Source organism: Stegostoma tigrinum, chromosome 36 (assembly GCF_030684315.1).
Source record: "Stegostoma tigrinum isolate sSteTig4 chromosome 36, sSteTig4.hap1, whole genome shotgun sequence".
Lineage (NCBI taxonomy): Eukaryota > Metazoa > Chordata > Chondrichthyes > Orectolobiformes > Stegostomatidae > Stegostoma > Stegostoma tigrinum.
Window position 1 is genome coordinate 23,532,863 of NC_081389.1, and position 27,313 is coordinate 23,560,175.

At 44.7% G+C, this 27,313-nt stretch overlaps 1 protein-coding gene across 2 annotated transcripts in view; it reads right to left on the minus strand.

Moving 5' to 3' along the window:
- iqgap1 (IQ motif containing GTPase activating protein 1) overlaps positions 1-23,906 on the minus strand; it is a 113,480-nt gene extending 89,574 nt beyond the window's left edge. Inside the window, exons 1-2 of one of the 2 annotated variants that reach the window (XM_059640220.1) lie at positions 23,696-23,906; positions 17,572-17,671 (exon numbers count right to left, since the gene is read on the minus strand). In XM_059640220.1, coding sequence (XP_059496203.1) covers positions 17,572-17,671; positions 23,696-23,750 — 155 coding nt within the window. In that variant the 5' untranslated portion in view covers positions 23,751-23,906. Of the gene's footprint in view, positions 1-17,571; positions 17,672-23,519; positions 23,586-23,695 lie in introns of those variants that run through there. The other variant, XM_059640221.1, reaches the window with a different exon arrangement.
- Positions 23,907-27,313: the final 3,407 nt, after the last annotated feature.

Below are 27,313 nucleotides of genomic sequence, written 5' to 3' on the forward strand. Positions count from 1 at the left end.
TGGAGAGTTGGGCAGAAAGAGTTCAATCCGGGCAAATGCGAGGTGATGCATTTTGGAAGATCAAATTCAAGGGCGAACTATATGGTAAATGGAAAAGTGCTAGGGAAAATTGATGAACAGAGAGATCTGGGTGTTCAGGTCCATTGTTCCCTGAAGGTGACAATGCAGGTTAATAGGGTGGTCAAGAAGGCATATGGCATGCTTTCCTTCATTGGGCGGGGTATTGAGTACAAGAGTTGGCAGGTCATGTTGCAGTTGTATAGGACTTTGGTTCGGCCACATTTGGAGTACTGTGTACAGTTCTGGTCGCCACATTACCGAAAGGACATGGATGCTTTGGAGAGAGTGCAGAGGAGGTTCACCAAGATGTTGCCTGGGAGGGTGCTAGCTAGGAAGAGAGGTTGAATAGATTAGGATTATTTTCATTAGAAAGATGGAGATTGAGGGGGAACCTGATTGAGGTCTACAAAATCATGAGGGGTGTAGACAGGGTGGATAGCAAAAAGCTTTTTCCCAGAGTGGGGGACTCAATTACTAGGGGTCATGAGTTCAAAGTGAGAGGAGGAAAGTTTAAGGGAGATATGCGTGGAAAGTTCTTTACACAGAGGGTGGTGGGTGCCTGGAACGCGTTGCCAGCGGAGGTGGTAGACGCAGATATGTTGGCATCTTTTAAGATATATTTGGACAGGTACGTGGATGGGCAGGGAGCAAATGGACACAGACTGTCAGAAAATAGATGACAGGTTAGACAGAGGATCTGGATCGGTGCAGGTTTGGAGGGCCAAAGGGCCTGTTCCTGTGCTGTAGGTTTCTTTGTTCTTTGATTGATTTGGGGAGAAATTAATCAGAATTTGTCGAGTTGCACATCTGGTGTAGATGTGAGATGACAGATTTTATCATCAAACTACAGCAAGGTATGAGAGAAGTGACATCATTCCCCAGCACCAGGAACCGAAGAGCGACTGTGAGCAGCTCAGTACGCCTCATGTTTAACTCATTCATTGCCATCACCTTCAAATGGTGAAATCTACCTCTTCTTTTACAGTCAAGAGACATATAAGAACTCAAGCTTAGTGTCATTGACATACTGACTGATCTCTATCTCTTCTGCTGTATTTTCTTTTCCTACATTTGGTGTTGTAATATGAAACAACACCGAAAGCTCAGAATTCCGCAAATATTCAGGAGTTGAACAAGATTTAGTTCCAGCCATGACTATACTAACCACAATGAGAGGGGAACAAATTTGGCAATGACTGACTGAAACGCAGTTGGAGAGTTCCAAAGTGGGTGTTTGGGCATTTCTGTCTCCTCCTCTTGATTCTGCCAGAGCTGAAGATTGATAGGTCATGTAAAAGCTGCTTTTGTTGTAATTTCATTGCCACTGGTCTTGTGCAGCTGGTAACAAAACAAGTTTGCCAAGTTCGTAAAAGTTGTAACATTAAACCCTTTAGAAAGATTAGACAGCAGCAAGACGGGTGGAAATGTACTTTGTAAATTTAACTTGTTTACAGCATCACTGAAAGAGACGCTTGCTCACTGCCTTCTGCTCCTGGGATCCACAACTATATATACTGCCCTATTACCCACTAACTCTGAAACTTTCGTTAATTTGGACTCGTGTACTCCAAATCCCTCCTGGGTAGTCTTTCATTTCTCAATCCTCCATGTTCTCTGCTCCTCTATTTCTAATTTCTTGTAGTTTCCTGATTTTAAATTGTTCCACCACTGGTGCTCATGTCTGGGCCCCAAGCTCTTGGATTCCCTTTCTAAACCTTTCCTCCCCCTCTCCTTTAAGACATGCCTTAAAACCTGCCTCCATGACTGGGTCACTACTCCAACAGTTTCTGTGATCCAGAGTCAAATTTTGTTGCCTTCGGACATTTTACTAACTTTATTAACACAAGTTTTGGCTTTGAGTCTGTGGTTGCACAGGCGAGAGGTGAGGAATTGCCCAGGTTTGAGGTCTTGGTGAAGGGGAAGGATTTGAACGCAGCAAGGGTTCACTGATAAACAGAGGAGTATTTTACTCTTCACAATGAGTGGGTTTTAGCAGCAGGATGGGGAAACTTTACCAGTTGCTGATTCATACATTCCATCCTTACTTCAGCTGGAAGTGATGATATCACTTCACACCAATCAAATTCATGTTCACAGACCTTCACATCTATTTTTAAACAAGTCTGTCAGTGTTTGGCGCTTGCCCATCAGGCAAACTCAGTCACCCTAATCACCAATAGGAGCTGTCAGAGAGAGACAAAGAGACAGAGAGAGAGACAGAGTGAGAGAGCGACAGAGCGAGAGAGAAAGAGAGAGAGCGCGAGAGAGAGAGAGCGAGAGAGCAAGAGAATGACAGAGCGAGAGAGAGAGAGCGCGCGAGAGAGAGAGAGCAAGTGAAAGACAGAAACGCAGGTAGAAAGACACAGAGGGAGAGGGACAGAGAGAAAATCTGAAACATGGGCAGAAAGAGGGAGAAACACAGAAAAGCGAACACACACACACACACAGTGAGGGGCAGAGATAAAGAAAGAGAGCAGGACTACGAGACAGTCAGGGAGAGAGAAAGTGCGTGAGGCATAGAGAGAGACAGGAAGAGAGACACAGAGTGCAAGACTGAAGAACGTACAAGTCAGGGAGAGAGTGCAATGGACACAGAGTGTAGGTGTGAGAAAGAGAGAGAGAGAGAGAGAATGAGAGGCAAGGTGGGAAGAGAAGCACTCACGGAACAACAATGTCTCCAGCTGGGGGTGGGATGTATCAGAGATAATGGGAACTGCAGATGCTGGAGAATCTGTGATAACAAGGTGTGAAGCTGGATGAACAACAGCATCTTAGCAGCAGGAAGGCTAACATTGAGTTCCTTCTTCAGACCCTTTTTCTGAGCAAGGGTCTAGGCCCGAAACATCAGCTTTCCTGGTCCTAAGATGCTGCTTGGCCTGCTATGTTCACCCAGCTCCACACCTTGTTATATTGGGGGTGAGATGTAGTTTGCTGAATTGTCTCAGAGAAGCCACCTTTGAGACTGAACCATTCCAATGCTTGTTTGACCAGTATTCCGGCTTCCATCCTTCAGAAACTGGAATTCACATCTGAACTTGAACCCAAGTCCTGTTCACACATCAGCCACCCAAAGCTTGCTGACTCTCCATCCTGCAATGCCTCTGTTTTAAAAATCTCACAAATGTTTCCATAGCTATGCTCATGCCCTGCATTCCCCCAATTCGGGCTTTATGCCCTCCCCTTAGTCTTTCCATCATTGGTGTCAGTCTACCCAGCTGTCTAGGCCCTAAGTTCTGGAATTGCCTCCCTGAACCCCATCGTCTGTCACTCTGGTCTGTAAAACCTACCTCTTTGGTCACTATTATCTTGGTGTATGCTTGGTAATATTTTGCTGGATATCACTCCAACGAAGCACCTTGGGACAGCCTATTCTCTCAGCAGGCGCTATATAAATGCAAATGGCTGTTCTTAGTGTATAGAGGGGAACTATGCTAATTGATAAATGTTTGCTTCTTACACTGGAATGTAGAAATCGAAGAATTCCCAGGTTTGAGTTCTACTCAAGGTGACCTATAATATAGCATCTCTGAACAAGTAGCATATTGACAAAAAATGCCAGGTCTTCCTTCTTCTGATCATTGCCCAGTAGGACTGTGAGTAAGACTGATCATGGCTGCAAGCCCACTTTTTCTACCACAGGCAAATAGTCTGCTGACACTGTCCCACCCCATACCCAGTGAGACTCACTCAGGAGGGCAAAGCACAGAGGATGTGAACTGCCTGCAGAACCCATACAGGGGAGGCCTGTTATGTGGGGGTGGGTTATGTATGGAGGTAACATTGAGGTTCCCTTTTCAAATCCCATGGCCTCACAAAAGGCAACACAATGCAACTGTGACCAAAAATTCGAAATCCATGTTTATTGTCTGGTAACTGTTCTGTGAATGAAATTTCAGAATAAATCGACAATGCAAAAATAAATGAGGGAGATAAGTTGTGAAGGCGACAAAAGGAACCTGTAAATGAATCAGGGAGGTTGAGTGTTCGGCAGATGGTGTATTATGTGGGAAGATGTGAACTTGTTCACTTCAGCAGGAAGATTAAAAAATAGCGTATTATTTAAATGGTGGAAATTTGCAAAACTCTGTGCACAGAGGGATCGAAGGGTCCTGTTACATGAATCATAAAATATCAAAATGTAGGTACAGCAATTGAACAGGAAGGCAAATGAAACGTTGGGATGTCTTGCAAGGGGAATGGAATATGAAAAAGGAAATTGTAAGAACTGCTGATGCTGGAGTCAGAGACAACACAGCATGGAGCTGGAGGAACACAGCAGGCCAGGCAGCATCAGAGGAGCAGGAAAGTTGACGTTTTGGGTTGGGAGCCTTCTTCAGAAATGATTCAAGAACCATTCAACTTTCAACTTTCCTGCTCTGTACTTCCAGCTCCACACTGTGTTATCTATGAAAAAGGAATATTTTGTTACAGTTATATAGGACCTTGGTGAGACAACAAAGAGTATTGTGTGCAGGTTTGGTCTCCTAACTGAAGAAAGGATATAAGTGCATTAGAAACTGTTCAGAGAAGGTTCCTTCAGCCGATCCTTTAGAGGATGGAAATATTTAGTAAATAAAGTTTGGCCATGTATCCATTAGCATTCAGAGGTCAAGAGGCAATCTTATTGAAACACAAGATCCCAAAGGGCATTTAACACGGTGGACACCATGAGGTTACATCCTTTTGCAGCAGGGGCTAAGGGACACACAAAGAATAAAGGATCTCCCTTTTAAGACAGAGGCATGCAGTAAGATTTCTTCCCAGAGGATCACGAGCCTGGGGAAAATCACCTTCCCGGAGAATGGAGGAGGCAAGGTATGGGTCAGATAATCCCTACGGTGTGGAAGCAGGCTATTTGGCCCAAAAAGTCCACACTGCCCCTCTGAAGAGCATCCCACCCAGACCCAACACACCCACCCTATCCATGTAACCCTACATCTCCCATGGCTAACCCACCTAGTCTGCACATCCCTGTGCACAGCAAGTGAACAGGAAGGCAAATGAAATGTTGGGATTTCTTGCAAGGGGAATGGAATATGAAAAAGGAAATTGTAAGAACTGCTGATGCTGGAGTCAGAGACAACACAGCATGGAGCTGGAGGAACACAGCAGGCCAGGCAGCATCAGAGGAGCATGGCCAATCCACCCTAACCTGCACATCTTTGGACTATGGGAGGAAAGCATGGCACCCAGAGGAAACCCCACACAGACACGGGGAGAACGTGTAAACTCCACACAGACAATCACCTGAGGGTGGGACTGAACTCAGGTCCCTGGCGCTGTGAGGCAGCAGTGCTAACCACAGAGCCACCGTGCAGCCATTCGTTTAAGTTAGAGCTTGACAGATCAAGGAGTCAAAGGTAAACAGGTGGAAATGAGACCACATCAAATCAGCCACAACCTTACGAATGACAGAGCAGATTTGAGGGGATCAGCGGCCAATTCCTGCCCCAAATTATTTGCTGGTATGTTCGTAAGCTATTCGACTAAAAGGGTCATATATGGCAGTCTACCAGCCCCATGGCTTCCCAGAGGAGTTACTGGATAATGAGTATGGGCTGATTCTGGCACCACTCTGGCTTGGTTCTCCTGGAACACCTACACCAGCTGACACCAGCAAACATACCACATCAGCAGGAGGCCATTCAGCCCCTCAAGCCAATGTCACCATGGTTACTTCACATCATTCTACCACCATGGAACCATATTCCTTGCCAGTCCTCAGCCTCCCAAATCGTTCAGGATCTTAATCTAGGGAGATCTTCTATCAACTTCCAGCATTCAGCAAATTTCAACGGTCACAATTTCAGATTTCCCTAACCCTCATTGGGAAGAGACCTTTTCTGATCCCTCTTGTACTGGATTCCATCTCTCTTTCGACCTTGCCGGAAGGTCTCACACTAGGTATAAAACCCACCCCATAAATCTTTCAGCGTCTGCTGCTGTTAAAGACAAGAAGCAAAAGGTGGCTCGAGGCTGATCAATGTGACTGGTTGAGGTGGTGTTTTCCAGGATTTCTTGCTGTTTCGAAATGAATTGACAGTTTCCTGAAGAAATTCCATTTCATGTGTCAAATTAAACAATGTAGATTAAAGACATGCCCAGACTCTTGCAGGAAGTGAATGACTGTGTAGAGACCTGCTTCATTAAACCAGAGTGTCAACTATTGCAGATAACGGAAAACAATATACAGTCTGTCATTCCGGGCCAATCTCATAAACGAGGCACACCAGCAGAATGGGACACTTGGGAATTAAACTCTCGGCCAGGGCCCTGACTCACTCAAGGGCCTTGGGTGTTCCGGTTCACACTGAGCAAATGAACGACTATAGGACACATTTCTACACTCCAACGAATTTGCAGCTTATCCCTCATTGACATTCCCCGGGTCGGGGAGCTCTTGTAGCTCAATGTTAGTGCCTGCAACTCTGGGCCAGAAGGTCCCAGCTCAAATCCCACCCGCCCTGGCAAACTGTCATAACGTGTCCGAAGCACATTGATCAAAACAAATTTTCCCAATGCAGCTCAGAGGGAGCGCCGCACTGTCGGAGGGTCAGCGCTGAGGGGGTGCCGCACTGTCGGAGGGTCAGCGCTGAGGGGGCACCGCACTGTCGGAGGGTCAGCGCTAAGGGGGCGTCAGTGCTGAGGGAGCGCTGTATTGTCGGAGGGTCAGCACTGCAGAATCATGCCTGTAAGTGAAATCATGTTATACAGATTGGTTTTGTGTTGTAAAGAATACAGTGTCATGTTTGTTACGTTACTGATCAAATTGAATTCAAATTTCACTTCAGCAACTGAGGAATTTGAATTCAATTTATGAAAATATGGAACAATATATTTGTCTCAAGAAACATGATCGTGAAAATAGTAGATTAACATCAAAGCCCATCTGGTTCATATCTTTTAGGGAAGGAAATTTCCCATCCTCACCCAGTCTGGCGTAAATGTGACCCCAGACTGACAGCAATGTGGTTGACACTTAACTGATCTCAAACAGCTGAGCAAGACTCAGTCATATCTGCAGTGGTTCAACAATCACCTAGACATTTAGGACAGGGCATGTCTGTACCCAGGTAATGATTTTAAAAAAATCATTCGGCATAAGGCACAGTGTGACAACCTGAGGCTGTGAAAGGCAATGAAGCAGGACTGTTGGACATTATGCAGCCCATATTGATTTTTGAGAGGGTTTTGTGGGAGGCTGTGAGCAGGGACAGTAATGTGAAGGCCATAATGGTCTTTGACTGAGTGGGTAGAAGGGAAGAGAAGAGGGTGAGTGTGATCAGGAAGTCCGAGGGTTGGTTTAGGAAACCTGTGGGGAGTGGATGTGGTGAGGAGGAGTGTTGAGGGATAAGGATCGGTATTGGGGTGGTCTGGGCAGCAGGAGATGTGAGGAGGTAGGAGACGAGACACTGTTGGAAACGCCTGCTCCTCTTGGTCAAGGAGTTGAGAGATGGTCAGGGTGTTGGCCGGCCCTGTCCTGGCTAGTCAGCTCTTACTGCCGCAGCGGCGAGGGCTCTGTTCACTCACACTCATGGGCATTCTCTTCTCTGTGCATGATAGCAGAATCTGCAGCGAGCCTCCCACTGGTTTCTAATTTGTATAAGGTTCTGTTAATACATCATAATTCCTCAATGCAGTCTGACTCTGACCGTGAGCAGAAAGGATCCTCAGCTGCTCAGGATCCACTGACACACCCTGTGCTTAGAAACAACCAGCACAGCAGGAAAAACCAGAGAGGGAAATCTCAAAATGCTACATGACAGACAAAAGCATGTAATTTACAATCGCCCCCTGAACACAGTAAAACATCTCCAGGTGCTTCACTGCAGTGAGAAACTAAGACAATTGGACACAACCATATCAGGAGAAATGAGAAGCTTTCCTTCACACCTGATCAAAAATCTGATAGCTCCTAGCTCAAAGCGTTACAGTTTGGAATTGCTTTCAGAAAGCTCCTTCTGTTTCTCTAGAGATGGGTCTTCCTCTCGGAGATGTGTTCCAATGGCATGATTTCCCCAAAATTTTTGCAACCATTTCCACCCTTTAGGTTCTCCACCGACAGAGGAATCCCCCATTCCTCTTCCAGTTCCAGAAGTAGCTATCTCCAACATTCTGCAATGTCAAGTCTCCACAACTGTTCATTGTGTTGTGGGGGAGGGAGGGAAAGACTGTGTGACAAAGAGAGACAGAGCACATGACAGAGAGAAAGAGAGAGATAGTAGGAAAGGAGGATGCTGGAGAATCTGCGATAACAAGGTGTAGAGCTGGATGAACACAGCAGGCCAAGCAGCATCGGAGGAGCAGGAAAGCTAACATTTCAGGCCTGGACCCTTATCAGAAAGAAAAAAGAAAGAGAGCATGGGAGACACAGACAACGAGAGCTAGAGCACGCAACATAGAGAGAGAGAAAAATACAGACAGAGTGTGTGTGTGTGTGTGTGTGTGTGTGTGTGTGTGTGTGTTTGAGAGAGAGAGAGTGAGGGAGAGAGAGAGAGACAGAACATGAGAGAGCATGCAAAAGACAGCATAACAGAGAGGCTGATGGAGAATGGGAAAAATAAATTAATCCTGGGGCATAAGGCAAACTGCTCAGGGTAGGATACAGCCTCACAGCCAGCAAACTGCTGGCTACAACGTGCCTCAACTGATTTTCAGGAACATTGACTCTAAACCAAGGCAGTGACAGCAGAATGGACCTGCCCAATAAGTATGGTTCCTCATAAAGAAGGCACATGCATACAGTTCCAGAAATGAAACAGAATCTGTGACAGAGGGTTTGGCTTGTTGAATGAAAACTCAAATCAGGGCTTCAGCTGTTCCAAATGGGCACAGAAAGAGGGAAATGGAGAGAGAGAGAGAGAGAGAGAGAGAGAGGAGTCTTCCCCACCTCCACTACCACCCTCCCACCTCATCTCAGACCACCTCCTTCTGGTGTTGTCGCAATTCACTTGGGCTGGGAAAGGAAGTTGAAGTTGTTTCTCATTGGGAAGATTGACCAAGGATAGCCCCAGAACTTGGATCCTCACTGTTCCTCTCAGTGCAAAGTGAAGTCACCTTCTGACCAATCTTTGGGCAAACTGTTGGAATGTTTGACCATATGACACCCAACAGTGAAAGTGACACCAGGAACACAAACATGCCTGGAGTTCCCCCTAATCCCATATGACATCAGAAAGAAAAAAGAAAGTTTCACAAGTAGCTACAAGGGTGAGGTCCCAGAGATTATCCAGAATCACTCGAAGCATAGGCCAGAGACAGTCAGCAACTGGAACAGTTTCAGATTCTTGTCTCTCACTCTCTACCCTCCTGTAGTAGAGAGCAATAGCCATTGGAGAGAGGCTAACTTTCACAAGTTAACATCTAACAGCTCATCTCAGGGTCTGGTCGCAGATTACCCAAAGACATTTGCAATATTTCATCAAACATTCCCAGCTCCAAACATTTGTAGAAATGACCCTGTACAAACTGTAAACCTTTCTGTTGTTCATGTGCTGGGCCCCAGTCATCCTCTCACACACAATGGACTATGACCAATCAGAAATAAACCTCAGACAGGCTTCAGTCACAGCTGCAAGCTATTCAGCCACGCTGGGAGTCACAGCCTGAAATCCACAAGCACACTGCCTGGGACTGGTGAAATGACCAGAGGAGAGTGACCACAGCAAGGCTGACTGCACCTCAGCTCCTCGTTCACAGGTGCCTTCATCAACCCAAGTTCACACGAAACCTCCAGGATGAGGCAGGATGGAGCAGCGAGCAGACATTACCAGGTCAGACTCTGTCTCAATGTGAGGCAGGACAATGACATCTAATCATTCAGGAGCAGTGAAAGCATCATGTGATGCAGAACCAATCACAGAAACACATTCTTCAGATTTCTGAAGAAGGGTCCAGACCCAAAGTGTCAGCTTGCCTGCTCCTCTGATGCTGCTTGGCCTGCTGTGTTCATCCAGCTCGACACCTTGTTATTATAGAAACACGTGCATTGGGAGTGTGGATCAGTCAGACTCAGAGCCTACCATATGTTAAAAGTGACTACACACATTTCCCCACAGGGCAGGAGACTGTTCCCACAGGCTGATGAATCTGTTCAATACTCAATCCCAGCCACATGTGGAGAAGTGATCTTCACCAACTTAGGTCAATCCCTCGCTTACCCTTCTAGGAAGAACTCAACAAAGAAGAAACCCACCCTACCTAACATTTAGCCTCCGAATCATCTATCCCGTCTCTCTTTATTAATGTTATTGCAGTCATTTTAATGCAACATATAATTTTCAAACAAATCAAGAACCTGCACTTTTATAGAGCCTTTCACACCGCATGCGGTCCTAAAGCAGTTTGAAACAATGAATACTTTTTAGTCATCATCCAAACGTAGGAAGGATAGAAGGCAATTTCAGCCCAGCAAAGTGTATCAACAGCGTGGATTGTTAACTTCAAACAAAACAGAACATCACTTTTGCACTGCATCAGAAACATACTTTCTTTGACAGCATAGGGCTCCCACAGCGCTGACCCTCTGATAGCGTGGCGCTCCCTCAGCGTTGACCCCCCGAGAGAGCGGCGGCCCCTCCATACTGCACTGTTGGTGGGACTGCCTGGCTTAATTTTCTGCTTAAGTCTCTGAGGTGTAGCTAGAACCCCTGCTCTTCTGAGTTGAAGTGTGTGTCACCCACTGAGCCAAAACAAACAACTCAAAGGAAACTTTCAGGTGCTTTTCACACTGGGCTATAAACAGGTTGGAGAGAGTTTCCACCTCAATTATCAGAAATAAAGAGGGAAGTTGTTCTGCACAAAGGAGCACCGCTAACACCACCGACTGATGGTCAGAGATTAACTCCTAATTGTGACATGATCTAACTATTTGTGGTGTCAGAAAAGGGATGAGAAACTAGCAAGATCTGAAAGAGATGGGTGGGGCAAACAGCTGCTGGGTTGTGGGCAATCATCTTGGAAACTGAGCTAACAAGAGCAGGTTGAGAGTGGTTTTTCCACGACCAGGGGTGTGGGGCTCAGTCTGAGGAGTGGTCAGAAACACTGAAGGTAAATGTGACAGAGGGGGAGAAGGAAGGATAGTAAGTTCAAGTGTGAAATGTCAGGTAATGTAATGACAAAAGGTCACAGACCTGAGGTCCAAATTACAAAGAAAACTAGATGAAGAAATGTCTTTGCCCAGACAGTGGTGAGATGTGGAACTTGGTCACATAAGGTGTGATCGAAGCCAATAGTATTGATGCATTTCAGAGGAAGCTGGGTAAGCACAGAAGGGAGAGGGAATAGACGGTTATGATGGCAGGTTTAGTTGAGAAAAAAAAGAGTGAACTGTTTAAGGAGGAGGAGTCTTGAGTGCAGCATAATCACTGGTGCTGACAGTTGGAATGAATGCTGCTTCTTCACAGTGAGGCAAAACAAAAATGAAAGAAGTGTCGTTTGCCTCACAAAGTTCATGTCTCAAAGCTAGAGTACCTGAAGCCCAATCTGCAGTAAATAAGCCATTAGTCGGTTTTTAATTTTATGGTAAATCATCAGTATTTTGGGTTGGTTAGACTATCTGCTGATTCTGACATTGAGCAATCTTGTGAAACCAGCATAAAACACATGACGTAAGCAGCGCATGAGGAACTTGAAACCAAGGTCAGCCACAAAGCTCCACAAGTTCCACCCAGCCCTACATCGTAAATGACACATGAAGTGAATGAGTTCTCTTTCAATTCATTTTGTGGGTGTTACTGGCAAGGCCAGATTTTATTGTTCATGCCTAATTGCTCACAACTCTGTGGTTTGCTTGATCATTTGGGGGCAGGTAAGAGTCACATTACTGAGCACCTGGAGTCACATATAGGCTAGAACAGCAATGGACGGCGGATTTCCTTTCAAAATGACATGCGTGAGCTATTGGGTTTTCTGTCCAACCAATAGGTTCATGGTCCCCATTGATAATATAAAGCTTTTCATTCCAGATTTGATGAATTTATTGAATTTAAATTTACTATTTCCTATGGTGGGGTTTGAACTAGTGTTGCTGAATCATTCATAGAGCCATACAGCACAGAAACAGACCCTTTGGTCCAACCAGTCCATGCCGACCATAATCCCAAACTAAACAAGTCTCACCTGCCTGTGCTTGGCCCATATCCTGCTAAACATTTCTTCTTCATGTGCTTATCCAAATGTCTTTGCAATGTTGTACTATACCTGCATCCACCACTTCCCCTTGAAGTTCATTCCACACATGGCCCACTCTGTGTCAAAAAATGTTGCCCTTCATGTCCTTTTCAGTCTTTCTCCTCTCACCTTAAAAATATGCCCCTTAGTCTTGAACTCCCGCTCCCTAGGGAAAAAAACATCTGCAATTCACTTTATCTACACGCCCTCATGATTTTACAAACCTCCATAAAGTCACCCCTCAACCTCCTACGCACCAGTGAAAAACCCTCTATTCCTGGCAACAACCTGGTAAATCTCCTCTGCACCCTCTTCAGCTTAATAAAATCCTTCCTAAACAGGGTGAATAGAACCAAGGCCTCTGGCTAATCAGAGCTATAAAATGTTACTCTGCTCTAAAACACTTATGAATCAATGCCACCTCACTAACTCAAAAGAAGTCAAAAACAGCATGAAAGAGAAAAGAAAAGCTTTCAACATTTACCTCAATGACTGTACTTTCAGCTCCCTGAGCCTAGGACACTGGAATTATCTCCTTAAACCTATTCACCTCTCTGCCCTCCTTTAAAAGGTTTTTCTAGAGTGTTATTTCTTTGACTCAGCTTTTGATCATTTGTCCTAATATTTCATGCAGCTCAGTGTCAACACTTTTTTGATAATTATCCTGTCAGAATGTTTTGGTATATGTTAAATCCAAGTTGCTATTGAGCACCACCAGCTGCAAGTTCCCCTCCAAGCCACACGCCTTCACTGACGCTGGGTCAAAATTGTGGAGCTCCGTCTCTAACAGCACTGTGCTTGCACCTACATCCAAAGGGCTGCAGCAATTTAAGAAGGCACCTCACTATTAATCGCTCAAGGGCATTTAGGTATAGACAATAAACGCTGCTCTTTCCAGTGCCTCCCACATTCCGAGAATGAATTAAAAAAAAAAGACTATTCATCTTTGCAGAGATAGTGGGAACTGCAGATAACAAGGTGTAGAGCTGAATGAACACAGCAGGCCAAGCAGCATCAGAGGAGCAGGAAAGCTGACGTTTTGGCCCTAGACCCTTCCCAATGCGCACATAATAATGTTCACCATGTGTTTAAGTTATTAGAAAGAACATGGTGTTTTAAAGCCTTGCATATTCCATAAATGTAAAAAATATAATTTTGTAAATCGTACAAATCCACATCATGTCAGTTTCGGTGCACAGCGGGTCAATTTCCATGGAAATTGCTCAAATCCAAAGCAAGAATTCACTTTCAATCTGTTAAAATCAGCCAAACTACAGGTGAATTTCAACAGCTCAACAAGCCCAAGGGTATCAATGTGGACTTCACAAGGTTCAAAATCTCCCCTCCCGCTACCGCATCCCATAACCAGCCCAGCTTGTCCCCTAACCTGTCCGTCCTTCCTCCCACCTATCCACTCCTCCCATCTCAAGCCCCACCCCTATCTCCTACCTACTAGCCTCATCCCGCCTCCTTGACCTATTCATCTTCCCTGGACTGACCTATCCCCTCCCTAACTCCCCACCTACACTCACCTTTACTGGCTCCAACCCCACTCTTTGACCTGTCTGTCTCCTGTCCACCTATCTTCTCCTCTATCCATCTTCTATCCACCCCCCACCCCCCACCCGGTCCATTTATTTCAGAATCCCCTTCCCTTCCTCCATTTCTGAAGAAGGGTCTAGACCCAAAACGTCAGCTTTCCTGCTCCTCTGATGCTGCTTGGCCTGCTGTGTTCATTCAGCTCTACACCCTGTTATCTCAGATTCTACAATAGTTCATTATCTCAATCCAAGGATGTTCAGGCTAGGTGGATTGGCCATACTAAATTGCCTGTAGTGTTTAGGGATGTGTAGATTAGGGGGGGATAGGTCTGGGTGGGATGCTCTGTGCATCGGCGTAGACTTGTTGGTCCGAAGGGCCTGTTTCCACACTGTAGGGATTCTATTAAAAACTCTCCCCAGCGCGCTGCTTGATATTTAACTATCAATCAAGATCCCATGCCAAAAACAGAAAATCTAATCAGTGTCACAACAGAGTTGGTGGGAGCTTGCTATCGTACTCCCCACATCATAACAATGACTACAACTTAAAAAACACTTGTCTTTCAAATGGCAAGGGGTGCCGTATGGTGCGAAAGGTGCTATAGAAATGCAAGTTTTTCTGACATTGTGTATCATCCAGATGAGTCATGCAGTGGCCGCTTTTGCAGCCAACTGTTTCCTGTGTGTATGATATTTGATCCTCTTCAAAAACGGAATCATTTCCTGCCGCATTCAGAGACAGCGCAGCAACATATTGAAGTTACTACACAAAGACAGGCCGTTCAGCCCAACCAGATGGGCTGAGCGTTTCATATCCATTGTGAACCAATAGTTTTGATTACATTTATACGTATACTCTGTCGGCTTATTACTCCATCCACCAAACTACATTCAGTGTCAAGGTCTCTGCCTCAACCCTTAGTGCAAGAACACAATCTGTAACATCACAACTTCTTCTGCCCAGCCTTGTTTTAAATCAGGAACAGGAATCCATCTCTACTTCTGGTGCAAAGCACAACAGCAAGAATCAACAACCAGTGAAAAACTGATGTTTCAGGAGTTGAGAGGCTGGTGGTACCTACAACTGTTCATCAGTGGAGAACTCTACACCGCTAGCAGAGCTACAGCTGCTGGAGATCTGGAACAAGTTGTCTCCCGTTCAGAATTCAAAGCCAGGCTAAGAGAGACAGCATTCACTAATGTTTACCTTGGTTGGGGCAGCGAGGGGTTATCGTACTAACACCTGCAACTCGCATCTTTGACAGATGGAGGTTTGACCCCGTTCTGCTGCTGCTATCGGCTTACGTTGATCATGAGGTGAAGCACTAGACTGATTAAAACATCTTCAGTTGATTAAGTGACTTCACCAATAATTGTTTATTTTCTGGGCTCCTGTTGTCAACACTGCAGTAATTGTTTTTTGGAGGGCTGCACAGGGAGAATCAGTCAGTGCTGGAAACGTTCTTATCCCCCCAAGAGGCAAACAGACACAAAGGATGTAGTGAGAGCTGTGGCAGATCACCCATGATCTTATGAAACAGTGCAGCTGGCTCGAGGGGCTAAATGGCCCACTCCTGATCCTATTTCTTACGATCTTAACTGTTGACTCAACTCTCACCCAGAGGTCTCTGGGTATACCTGTGGCTTTAATGGAATCCCTACATTGGGGAAGCAGACCATTCAGCCTATCCAGTTCACACTGATTCCTCAAAGTGCATCCCACCCAGATCCACTGCCCTACCCTATCCCTGTAACCTTGCATTCCCCTTGGCTAACCCACCTAGCCTGCACATCCCAGGACACTGCAGGCAATTTAGCACGGCTAATCCACCTAACCTGGACATCTTTGGATTGGGGGAAGAAACTGCAGCACCTGGATGAAGCAGATACAGGGAGAATGTGCAAACTCTACACAGACAGTAGCCGGAGGGTGGAAGGAGGGAGGAGTACTAACCACTGAGCCACAGTACTGCCCATGAGTTGAAGGCAGAAGTAGTGTAATTGTCACTCTCCAATGGTTGACCACCTCAGTGCTGTTCATGACACCAGGCTTCTAAATGAACAATGGGCACTCAAATGAAGGGACTAAATATCCATGGAAGGCAACAACTTCAGGAGAGAGGAGGGATAACAATCTGGAAATGCTGGAATATGAAATCATGTGGGGTCTTTGGATTATCTGAAAATCTTAAGCATACTTTTCATCTTTTCACACATCTCTGCCTGTGCAGGAGAATGACACGTAAATCACAACACCATTAACCTAAGCCCCAAAAGTAGGCGCAAAAAAAATGTAGTTCCTGAAAACTAAAATTAAAAGATTTCTCGGTAGGATATGGTTTCTACAACTCTTTTTCTTTCCCTTTATTCGTTTACTGTCTGAGGGCATCACTGGCCAGGCAGCATTTATTGTCCATCCCGAACTGTCCAGAGGGCAGTTAAGAGTCAACCACATTGCTGTGGGTCTGGAGTCACATGGAGGCCAGGCCAGGTAAGGTGGCAGTTTCCTTCCCTAAAGGACATTAGTGAACCAACTAAAACGTACAACTAAAACAAAGAAGGGACCCGACGTCAAGCTTTCCTGCTCCTCTGATGCTGCTTGGCCCACTGTGTTCATCCAACTTCACACCGTGTTATTTCAGATTCTCCAGCATCGGCAGTTCCTGCTATCTCTGTAAAATGTACCATCTCTTTTTCAGCTTATATCCACTGAATTCCATCTTCTCACCAGATCCCTCAAACCCTTTCCAGAAATAAAAAACAAACAAACAATCTGGGGTGTTTGGTTCACTGATCTTAAGGGCAGCACGGTGGCTCAGTGGTTTGCACTGCAGCCTCACAGCGCCAGGGACTGGGTTCGATTCTAGCCTCAGGTAACTGTCTGTGTGGAGTTTGCACATTCTCCCCGTGTCTGCGTGGGTTTCCTTGGGGTGCTCTGGTTTTCTCCCACAGTCCAAAGATGTGCAGGCCATGTTAAATTGCCCGTAGTGTTCAGGGGTGTTTGGGTTATAGGGGGATGGGTCTGGGTGGGATGCTCTAAGGGGTTGTGTGGACTTGTTGGGCCGAAGGGCCTATTTCCACACTGTAGGGAATCTAATCTAATCTCTCCTTGTAATTGATTCACAATTTTCATGGTCTATGCAGGTGGTTTATACTTCACTTGAATCCTCCCTGTCTCTTTTGTAACATTATAGTTTTCTATTGCCTTTGTGCTCATGAAGCTTATATACCTTCCTCTTGAATATCTAAAATAATCACTCAGCCACTTCCAGTTGGAGAAAGTTCCACATTCTCCTCACCCTGTGGATCAATATGTTTTTCCCAAATTCCTTATTGGATTTATTAGTGACGATCTTCTGTTTATAATTATTACTTTTGGTCTCCCTTACAATGATAATATCTTTCTTAACATGTATTCTATCAGACACTTTTACAACATTAAACATAGTAATTAGACCTCACAAAATAAAATCAGTAGCACTTAACTCTGAAATTTTAGCTTCAAACAGTATAAATGGGCCTATGGGTATTTCCAGAAATTAGAATTTGAGATTAGCAATGAAGCAAGGTATACTGCATATACAGGATCTTTCCTGTTCACAGAAGCTCGTTTTGTGTGTGATACCCGACTTCTTATCCTATGGTGAGAAACATTTGTGCAACAGGATAATTTGGAATAGAAGCAGTGTCAGTGGGAATGTTAGAGAATCTATAAACCAAAATCACTTCTCATCTCTTGCTGCTATCAGGCACAGTGACAACAGGACACCTTCATGATAGCACTGATAAACAGACTTACCGTTTTGCTTCCTCCAGGTGACAGAGATATTCATATGCAATATTCTGCCGTCTCCGTTCATCCATCTCCTCAGCTGTAAGACGTTCATTATCCAAAACAGCTGTAAAACAATGCACAAAGATAAAAACAATTGAAGAGGAAGGATATCTACTTATGAAAAGTCTCGCTTAAAGTGTTTTATATTCACAAGCCTGGCTCTCCCTTGTCATGATTTCTGGTCAAGTTTTTCTGACCTTTATAAATCTGCGGGGCCTAGGTCTGGGTGAGATGCTCTTCATAGGGTCAGTGTGGACTTGATAAAGCTGAACGACCTCCCTCCACATTGTAGGGATTATATGGCCCTAAGAAATCATTATGGTAACAATTTTTAATCAAATTTTACTATGTCAGCTGTCACAGGATAGTTGCAGACTCTAGCCCTGGATAACAAGCTTACACCATGCCAATCACAACTTAGGCAGTCCCTAAACTGTGAACAGGTTCTGTTCCTGTGTCTTTTTGCAAGTTGATTGGAACACAATGCAGGGCAACATTATGCAGCTGTTCCTAAATACAGGACATGTTTATATCCCTGACATTTCATATTACACCCTCTGTGGGATTGCACATGTGAATACAAGCATTCCTAAGTTAGACATTCGTGAATTGGGGACATGAAACAAACAGAGTGATGGAGAAACTGAGCAGGTCTGGAAATGTCTGTAGAAACAAAAAGTTAGTGTTTCAAGTCCGGGGACCCTTTGTCATAACTAGAAACAGTCTCCTAAATCTGTTGTGACTTCAATGCTTGTAAAAAACTTTCTCCGCTGGTTGGACAATGGTAGAAGCAGTTTACCAGTAAAATAGAAAAGGCAGTACAGCCCAAGTTGGGCTGTGGAAGTGTCCCCTCTCTTGTTTCTGATATACAGGACCACTAAAGTTCCATAAAACTCCTGCTGCCTTTTTAAAGGTAAAAACCTGGACCACCAGGTAGAAGCAAATGCATGCTGGGACAATTTAGTTCCTTTCATGTATAATATTAATGTTAATGTGAATGCAGATTTTCTACTTTCCAGGAAGGGCAGTAAGTCCAAAAAGCAAGGGAACCAACATATTTGTAATAAAACAGGAGTTTCGTTGAATGATCACCTCTAATTGTCAGCAGCTGCATCCAAAATCTCATCATAAAGGTAATCTCATTTTAACTACCTGAAACTGCGTGGATAATCTTTTAATTAATGCAGCGAGCTTAGTAAACAGGTAAGTGCAGTGTAAAGTGTTTCTTGACTAACAAGCAAAATAGCATAGTTGCTGTAAAAAGGAAATTTTTTAAAAATGATAAAATTCTGGAAATAACCTTAATTGATACAATTAACAGTGCAAGTGTCTACAGGTTGGGGTGCTTGTTGGCTAATGATTACTGTACATTTATTGACATTGGGATATAGTGGGTGTTTGGAGCTATTTATTTAGAAAATCTCATTTTGTGAATAGGTCCAAAACTGAGTGAAAGCTGGCTTCTGTTCTCCTTGTTCGCCAACATGAAATTTTACACTAAGAAGGACTAGCAGCAGGCAACATAACTGCATGGCCTGTTGGATGTCAGTTGTGGCTCAGTTGATAGTGCTGTCATCTGGGGCAGAAGGTTGTGGGTTCAAGTACCAGTCCTGAAACTTTAATGTAATAGCTAGGCAGACTCTTCCCCTGCAGTATTGATGGAGTGCTGCAATGTCGGGGTGCTGTTTTTCTGATAAGACATCAACCAAAGGGGAAGGATCCATGACTAAGATCAACGACTCATTGTTACTCAAAATCAGGCATCTCCTTTTCTCCTGGATTTATCCTTTAAAGTAATGTTATTGAGTTAGCAAACTGTGCATAGAATTATGCACAATTTGTCCCGGATATAGCAGGTTATTTCTGATAGTCCAGAGGCAGGAAGGGAAACAGTCACTGTGACAAGTACATTTTTTTTATGGCTGATTTGCACAAGGGGGTGTGTTGCACTCCCTCAATTATGAATCTACTCTGTTTTCTTCAAAGGAAATCGGCTGAGCTTAGCTTGCTCATGGCCCAAACTGAACTCTGTGTTGGATGGAAATATGCTTCTTTTTATTAAAGAGTGGAGCTGGATGAACACAGCAGGCCAAGCAGCATCAAGATACTGCTTGGCCTGATGTTTTCATCCAGCTCCACACTTTGTTATCTCGGATTCTCCAGCATCTGCAGTTCCCATTATCTTTGCTTCTTTTTATTTATAGGTGACGACTGAGATCAATTCCATGTGTAATCACAGGTTGAGAAATCAGAAAGGAGCAGAGAAGATCACAAAAACAGTGTGCTTTTGTTGCCTACTTCGGTTACCCTGGTTGTTTGCTTTCTGCCTACAAGATTATTTTTGTTTCAAGAGTGTAGAGTTCTGACATCACAGGAAGTGCAAAATTAGCTTTCCACACTTACAGATAATAAGCCAAGTATTATGCAGTACCATCTTACTGAAATATTAAACTGAGGCCACAGTGACCTATTCAGTAGATGCTGATATCCTATGACACTATTGGAACAGCATGGAGATCCCTGACCAACATTATTCCCTCAGCCAACACTAGCCAAGAACACTAACTGCTTATTCATCTTGTTTCCATTTGTAATGTTTTACAGTGCACATATCTGTATCCACAAGTTCAGCCACTTTTTGAAATGATTCACTGTGGATGAGCTGCTCAGGTCAAACTGTATAAATTCAACTTATTCTTCTCCATTGAACACAATGTTTAGATATCCATTAGCTACCACACCTTCAAATATGCCTGCTGTTCTCTCTTTCACACCTTCAAATACCTCCAGCAGCTGCGATCACTGTGTCTCCCCCAGAGCGGTGGATAAATCCAATCTCTACTCAATCCATCAATCTTTAATCCTATTCCCAATATAAGGGTTTCTTTTCGTGTAGTAACTCGTGGCTACTGTGTGCTGTGTGAGGTCTGTTAGCTCATTGAACAGCACCAGGATTGCAGATAAAATGTAAATCTTGAAGCATTCAGTGTTCAGCATGGATTAGTTTCGGTGCATAACACAAACCCTCTGCCTCTGATCTGTGAACTATGGAAGTCCAAGAATCTTCAAATACTGTAGAGATTAGCCATCCATCCACAAAGGGACAAGGTGAAATTCAGATGTGCCTGCTGGCTGGAATCAACCTGAATGAATAGTCTTAACACTGTTTCTATAAGGCTACAGAGCCAAAAGAGGGTTTATAGTTGAAATGCAGAAAGGTCTCCAAAAGCAGTTGAAGAGGGACCTTTCTGCAGTTGAGAACCTTTGGTGGATGTTAAGTACAGACAGAACATTACATTACACTGATATTCAAGTGATGACATGTCTCTCATGTGGTCTGGCACTGCTCAAATTCATAAACCTATTACCAAAGTGACACCCTCCTGTCAGTGGCCAATAAATTACCTGATGAGTAAATGACTCACAGAAGGTGAAATAGCTCCACAGAGGCCAGTATCCCATTACTAAGTCACCCTGTTATTTACACATGGAGAGTCCTTGACACTGAGCCAGCTCTCAGAATGAACAAGGTGTTTGACCCTCCTGTTTACATTTATCAGCCTGGGCTTCCTGATTGGACCAGGTTAACTCCCCCAGTCAGGAAACTTCTATTCTATGAGGTCCAGCTGGCTGACCTTGTTACAATCACTGCAGAAGGTGCCAAATTCAATCTAACAAAGTGTGAAGCTGGATGAACACGGCAGGTCAAGCAGCATCTCAGGAGCACAAAAGCTGATGGTTCGGGCCTAGACTCAAATTCAATCTGGTCTGTTTGGAGGTAGCTGATCTCAGTTGAGCTAACCAAATTTTTTTTTATTCTTTCATATTTATTGTCCATACCTAGTCACCCTTGACAAGGTGATGGTGAGCTGCCTTCTTGAACAGGTGCAGTCTATTTCCCAAATTCTCAATGTCTTTGGAGAGGAATTCCAGGAATTAACTCAGTGACACTGAAGGAACGACGACATATTTCCAAGTCAGGATAGTAAGTGGCATGGACAGGCGCATGCAAGGGTTAGTGTTCCCATGTATCTGCTGTCCTCGTCCTTCTACATTGTAGTGGGATTGGAAGGTGCTGTCTAAGGACCCTTGATGTTTCTGCAATACATCTTGACCATGGTACACGCTACTGGTACTGTGTGTTGGTGGTGGAGAGAGGGGAGAATTGTGTATGTGGTGTCAATTAAGCAGGCTGCTTTGTCCTGGGCAGTGTCAATGTTATTGGAGTTGTACTGATCCAGGCAAATGGGGAGTATTCCATCACACTTCTGACTTGAACTGAAGAGGCTTTGAGATTCAATCCGACCTGGTAACCCAAGAGGAAATCCTCTTTCAGTTCTACCATGGCAACCGTTTCCTGATCTCTTACACATTTACACTTTACTTGCTGTCATATAGCCCACGGACAAGTTCACGAATAGAGAACTATTTATCTGTACAAGGATAGACCAGCAGGAAACGTGCGAAGCAAGGATTCAATCCTATTGGATATCAGTGAGGCTCTGAATATGAGTTGTGCAAAAACTGTCTCCTACTATCAGATATTTTAACTTCGAGGTCGGGGGAATTGGCCTTTGAACTGGAGAATCTGTTGAAACGCAGACATGTCCAACAGCCGCAACTTTCCGAGATGAAATGATTGAGTGAAATCATTGCTGTTCTGAAAGAATTTTAAGGAAGACTCATGCAGAAGATGGTAACAAGTTCAAGTTTGGGTAGGTTAGAGGGATATTCTGAGGAAGCAGAGCGATTGCAAAAGTCTTATATGTAGCTAATCCTGTCCTGGGAGAGTTTGATGGACAGTGTAGAGGCACTTTATTCTGTATCTAACCTCATGCTGTCCTTGTCCTGGGAGTGGTACATGGGGGACAGCGTAGAGCGAGATTTACTCTGTAACTAAGCCCGTGCTATCCCTGTCCTGGTAGTGTTTGACGGGGACAGTGTAGAGGAACGTTGACCGTCGTTCTAACCCCTTGCTGTGCCTGTCGTATGAATGCTTGATGGGGGTATTGTCGAGAGAGCTCAACTTTCAGTTTAAAATAATAGAGAACGGTTAGTTAGGGCATGCTGTACGCTGTATCTAACTCTGCGCTGTCCCTGTTTTGAGTGCCTCCCTTCCTCACCTTAATGATAAAGTCTATTAAATCTGGGTTACCCCCTCTCTCTCTCTCTCATCAGTGCCGGGGTCTCCTTCACTTTTCTCGTTAATTCTGCTATCCAGCTCCCTCTATCTCTGGGGATAAACCGACTGTGATGCGGAAGTTGGTTTCCCGCCATCAGACCGCCTCACCCAGCTCCCAGTCCCTGAGGATCGGAATTGAAATTGGGGAGAGGTGGAGAATTGCGGCAGCTGCGGGAGAAGTTGCAGAGAGTGTTGGGGGTGGGAACTGACAGGGCAGTGATCCTCATGGCCTGGAAACACTGCCCTGATCCGCTACATCAGCAAAGTCAGATAGTGATCAAGTCCCATGAAGACAGGCTTGGGTGAGGAGTTTCAGCCAGAATCTGGGACTGATGCAATCCTTTCAGACTGGGTTCACTGACCATCTGCAACCAATCATTTGCAGCTCGCAGATTGATTCCTGAGAGAACCCGAACAGGCTGGTTGAACACCTGTACATCGCATTAAAACAACTCGAACAAAAACAGCTCAGCCATCCTGATAGCCACGCCCTTTGGTGGGTCGACAATGCACAGAAAGATCCCACAACGCGGGACTGGAAACCAAGGGGGTAAAATGAAAATGACTTATTATGTCAACAATCAACTCCGGACAGGAACTATTAAAAACAAGAGTAATCTTCCTCCCCTAGTGCCTATAAATTCAGCAGCCCCCACCCCACAGCTTCAAAAGCTGAGCTGAAACTCACAGAATCAGGTTTGGTTTGGAAAGCCTCTCCGCCAAAACACACCTGCCTTGCAACTTTCTCCAACTTGTTACCATTTACACACTCGCCGGATCCTTCTGAACACGCTGATACTCGGCTGATCTCCACCCCCACCCACACTTCCCAAACTTCATTCTAATGCTCTGAGTTGCCTCCTCCAGGCGTAGCTTATTTTGCAGTTTGACTGGGGGTTTACTTACATCCATAGTGGGGTCTGACTGCCCCCAGCCCATCCACTTCGTCTGATGTAGACATTCTCAACTTTCTCTACCCTTAACCCCGACGAAAGGACAGCGCCAAGCTTCCGATTTCCAGCAGGGTGGGCGGTCAACTTTGCTGTACTTGTATCTCAGTCTATTTCAGCGTTTCCTTCCTCTCCTCCCTCTCTCTCAGTCACTTCTGGGTGTAGCTTCAGTCTCAGCAGTCGTCTTACACTCCCTCTATTGCTCTCCCTTTGTACTGCACTGCTTACACTTTCACTTTCTCCGGTGACTCGACATCCTTCGTATTCCTTATCGTTCTGGCTTGAAAGTTGTCCAGAGACTTAAATTTAAGAACGAGAGGCAATCTCAGTGAGACATGTAAGATTCTGAAAGGGGTTGACGCTGTGAGATTGTTCCCCCTGGCCATCGAATATAGAACAAGGAGACTATACCTTCGGAAGAGGGACTGATTGTTTAGGATTGAAATGAGGAGACATTACTTCACTCAAAGGGTTATGAATCTTTATAATTCTCTACTCCAGAGGATTGTCCATGGTCCGTTGTTGAATACATTTAATGCTGGGAACAAGACAGACTTTTGGTCCATCGGGAAAGCAAGGGATCTGGGAAGTGGGCAGGAAGGTGGGGTTGAAGGCCAAGGTTAACCATAATCCCATTGAATGTTAGAACAGGCAGGACTTGCTGTAGTGTATTGATGGTCTTTTTCGTGTCACCACCCTCAGTCCCCCGCCTGTTGGAATAGGAGGCTGTTCCACCATTCACAATGATCTGTATCTTAATTCCAATTTAACTTATACGTGGCTAGCAATGCGGGGCGGGGGAGGGGAGCAGTACACTGTTGGAAGGACAAATCTGACAATGATTTGCCAAATTGAGATCCTGTCTGTGTCTCAGGGGAGTATAAAGCAACTGATGGAATTATGATTCTCCCCAATGTCATGGTCAATATTTATACCTCAAACAAAGTCACTAAGGCGGATCATTTTGTCATTGCAGTTTGTAAGAGTTTTCTGTGTGTCACTTGGCTGCTGCTGCTTCCATTACAACAGGAAGTACACTTTACAAAAAAAAGTAATTTGTTAGCTGTTATGGAGTGTGGGATATCATAAGATTATTACAGGTACAATCTAAATGCATTTTTTCTTTTATTCCTTAAGGTGAGGAACATACCTTTACTGCCTAATATTTTTAAACAAACTTTGAGAATTTTAACAGTGAGACCCTTTGTCGTGGCTGCTGGATACTGTAGCACTGCTTTGACAAAAGGCCAACTAGAAATAAAAAAAACTGGTTTATTTAGATTATTTGTTAACCAGTTTTATCCATTTCCTAACACTCTTCATGTTGTGTAAGATCATAAATTGGTTGAGTGACAAAGTCTACAAAGTGTGAGGCTGGATGAACACAGCAGGCCAAGCAGCATCTCAGGAGCACAAAAGCTGACGTTCCGGGCCTAGACCCTTCATCAGAGAGGGGGATGGGGTGAGGGTTCTGGAATAAATAGGGAGAGAGGGGGAGGCGGACCGAAGATGGAGAGAAAAGAAGATAGGTGGAGAGAGTATAGGTGGGGAGGTAGGGAAGGGATAGGTCAGTCCAGGGAAGACGGACAGGTCAAGGAGGTGGGATGAGGTTAGTAGGTAGATGGAGGTGCGGCTTGGGGTGTGAGGAAGGGATGGGTGAGAGGATCCCTTCCTCCCACCCCAAGCCGCACCCCCATCTACCTACTAACCTCATCCCACCTCCTTGACCTGTCCATCTTCCCTGGACTGACCTATCCCCTCCCTACCTCCCCACCTATACTCTCTCCACCTATCTTCTTTTCTCTCCATCTTCGGTCCGCCTCCCCCTCTCTCCCTATTTATTCCAGAAGCCTCACCCCATCCCCCTCTCTGATGAAGGGTCTAGGCCCGAAACGTCAGCTTTTGTGCTCCTGAGATGCTGCTTGGCCTGCTGTGTTCATCCAGCCTCACATTTTGTTGTCTTGGATTCTCCAGCATCTGCAGTTCCCATTATCTCGAGTGACAAAGTCTGTCTTGTTCCAGACTCAGAATCTCCGGTGGACGTGTTTCCAGAGATCAGAAAGAGGGGAATATATTGAGAAATAGAAAGTGAGAAGAAACCAAATGCTTATCTGTTGCTTCTTGTTCTGCTCCCAGGTCCTTTCCCTTTACTGCTGCTCATTATGCCTCTGTGACTTCATTATTGCTTTTTTGCTGGCACAGACTGTCTCATTGGTTTAGATTAACTCCACTTTGAAGGGATAACACAGTGTGAAGCTGGAGGAACACAGTAGGCCGGGCAGCATCAGAGGAGCAGGAAAGTTGACATTTCGGGTCAGGACCCTTCTTCATTTCTTTGACATGACTGATTAGTGCACTCAGCCAGCATCAGAGGGGCTCTCTGTTCCCCTCAGCCATGCTTTTGAGCAGAAAACTAATTTTGAGCTTGGGACCGTTGTGAATTTGTTTCAGGGAGATTTCATTTAATTTATGGAATGTTTATACCAAATCAGAAACCCTAGAGGTGACCTTGATGGTGCAAATGGTGACTGATGACACACAATCGATTGCACCATGCTGCCTCATTGGACTAGTCACCCATATGCACTGATCAGATGACTGCTGATACCAGTGGTCAATTTATTCAATGGTTGATACCCACATACAACTGGATGATAGGTGCATGGAGCAACTTATAAAATTTTTCACTTAATTTTTCATGTACAAGTGCACACAACAATACATTTTTATTCTATGTGGACCACATATGGATACTAAATTCCACTGGTGTGGTAGCACTATTTTTTATGACTGGATTAATAACCCAGGATCATGGGCCAATAATCCGTGGATGTAGTCCAACTCATACTGTATCAGCTGGGGAATTTGAATTCAATTAATTAAATAAATCTAGAATAAAGAGCTAGCAGCAGTAATAGTGACAATGAAACTACTGGATTGTTGTTAAAGTCCTATCTGGTCTACTAATTTCCTGTCCGTACACAGTCTCCCGTCACGTGACTCCAAACCCACTGCATGGTGGCTGGCCATCAACTGACCTCTGTTATGGCTCAACAAGCCACTTAGTTGTATCAAAATTGCTCCAAGAAACTACAATGCAAATGGTCTGCAGCTCACCACTCCGGCAATAACTGGTGGTCTTGCTGAGACAGCCAATTCTTGTGAATGAAAAATATCCATGTTCAGGGATCTGAAACTGATAGATCTTGATGTTCCAATTTAGGATTTATTCACTGACAGGGCAGGCCCTGTAAAGACAACCAAGAAGTATGAAACTTAAAAAAGGAAGTGTGACAGAATTGCCAAGGCACGCAGACCATGTGTAGCTTGGACACCACCTTGCTGCCAAGATCAGGATTTCCATGATGCAAGTTAAATGCAACAAAAACATGTTAGAAAGTTTTCTCCTCATCTATGATGTCAGTTCTCCATTTATTCTTGTAAGATTTTTAGACCTGCTCAGCTGGTGACATTTCTTCAGCAGGAGAGCTGCTACAGGTTCTTGACTGTGTTAAAATGGTAGCACTCTCACCTTTGAGTCACAGTGTTCTGAGTTCAAGTCTTATTCCAGGAC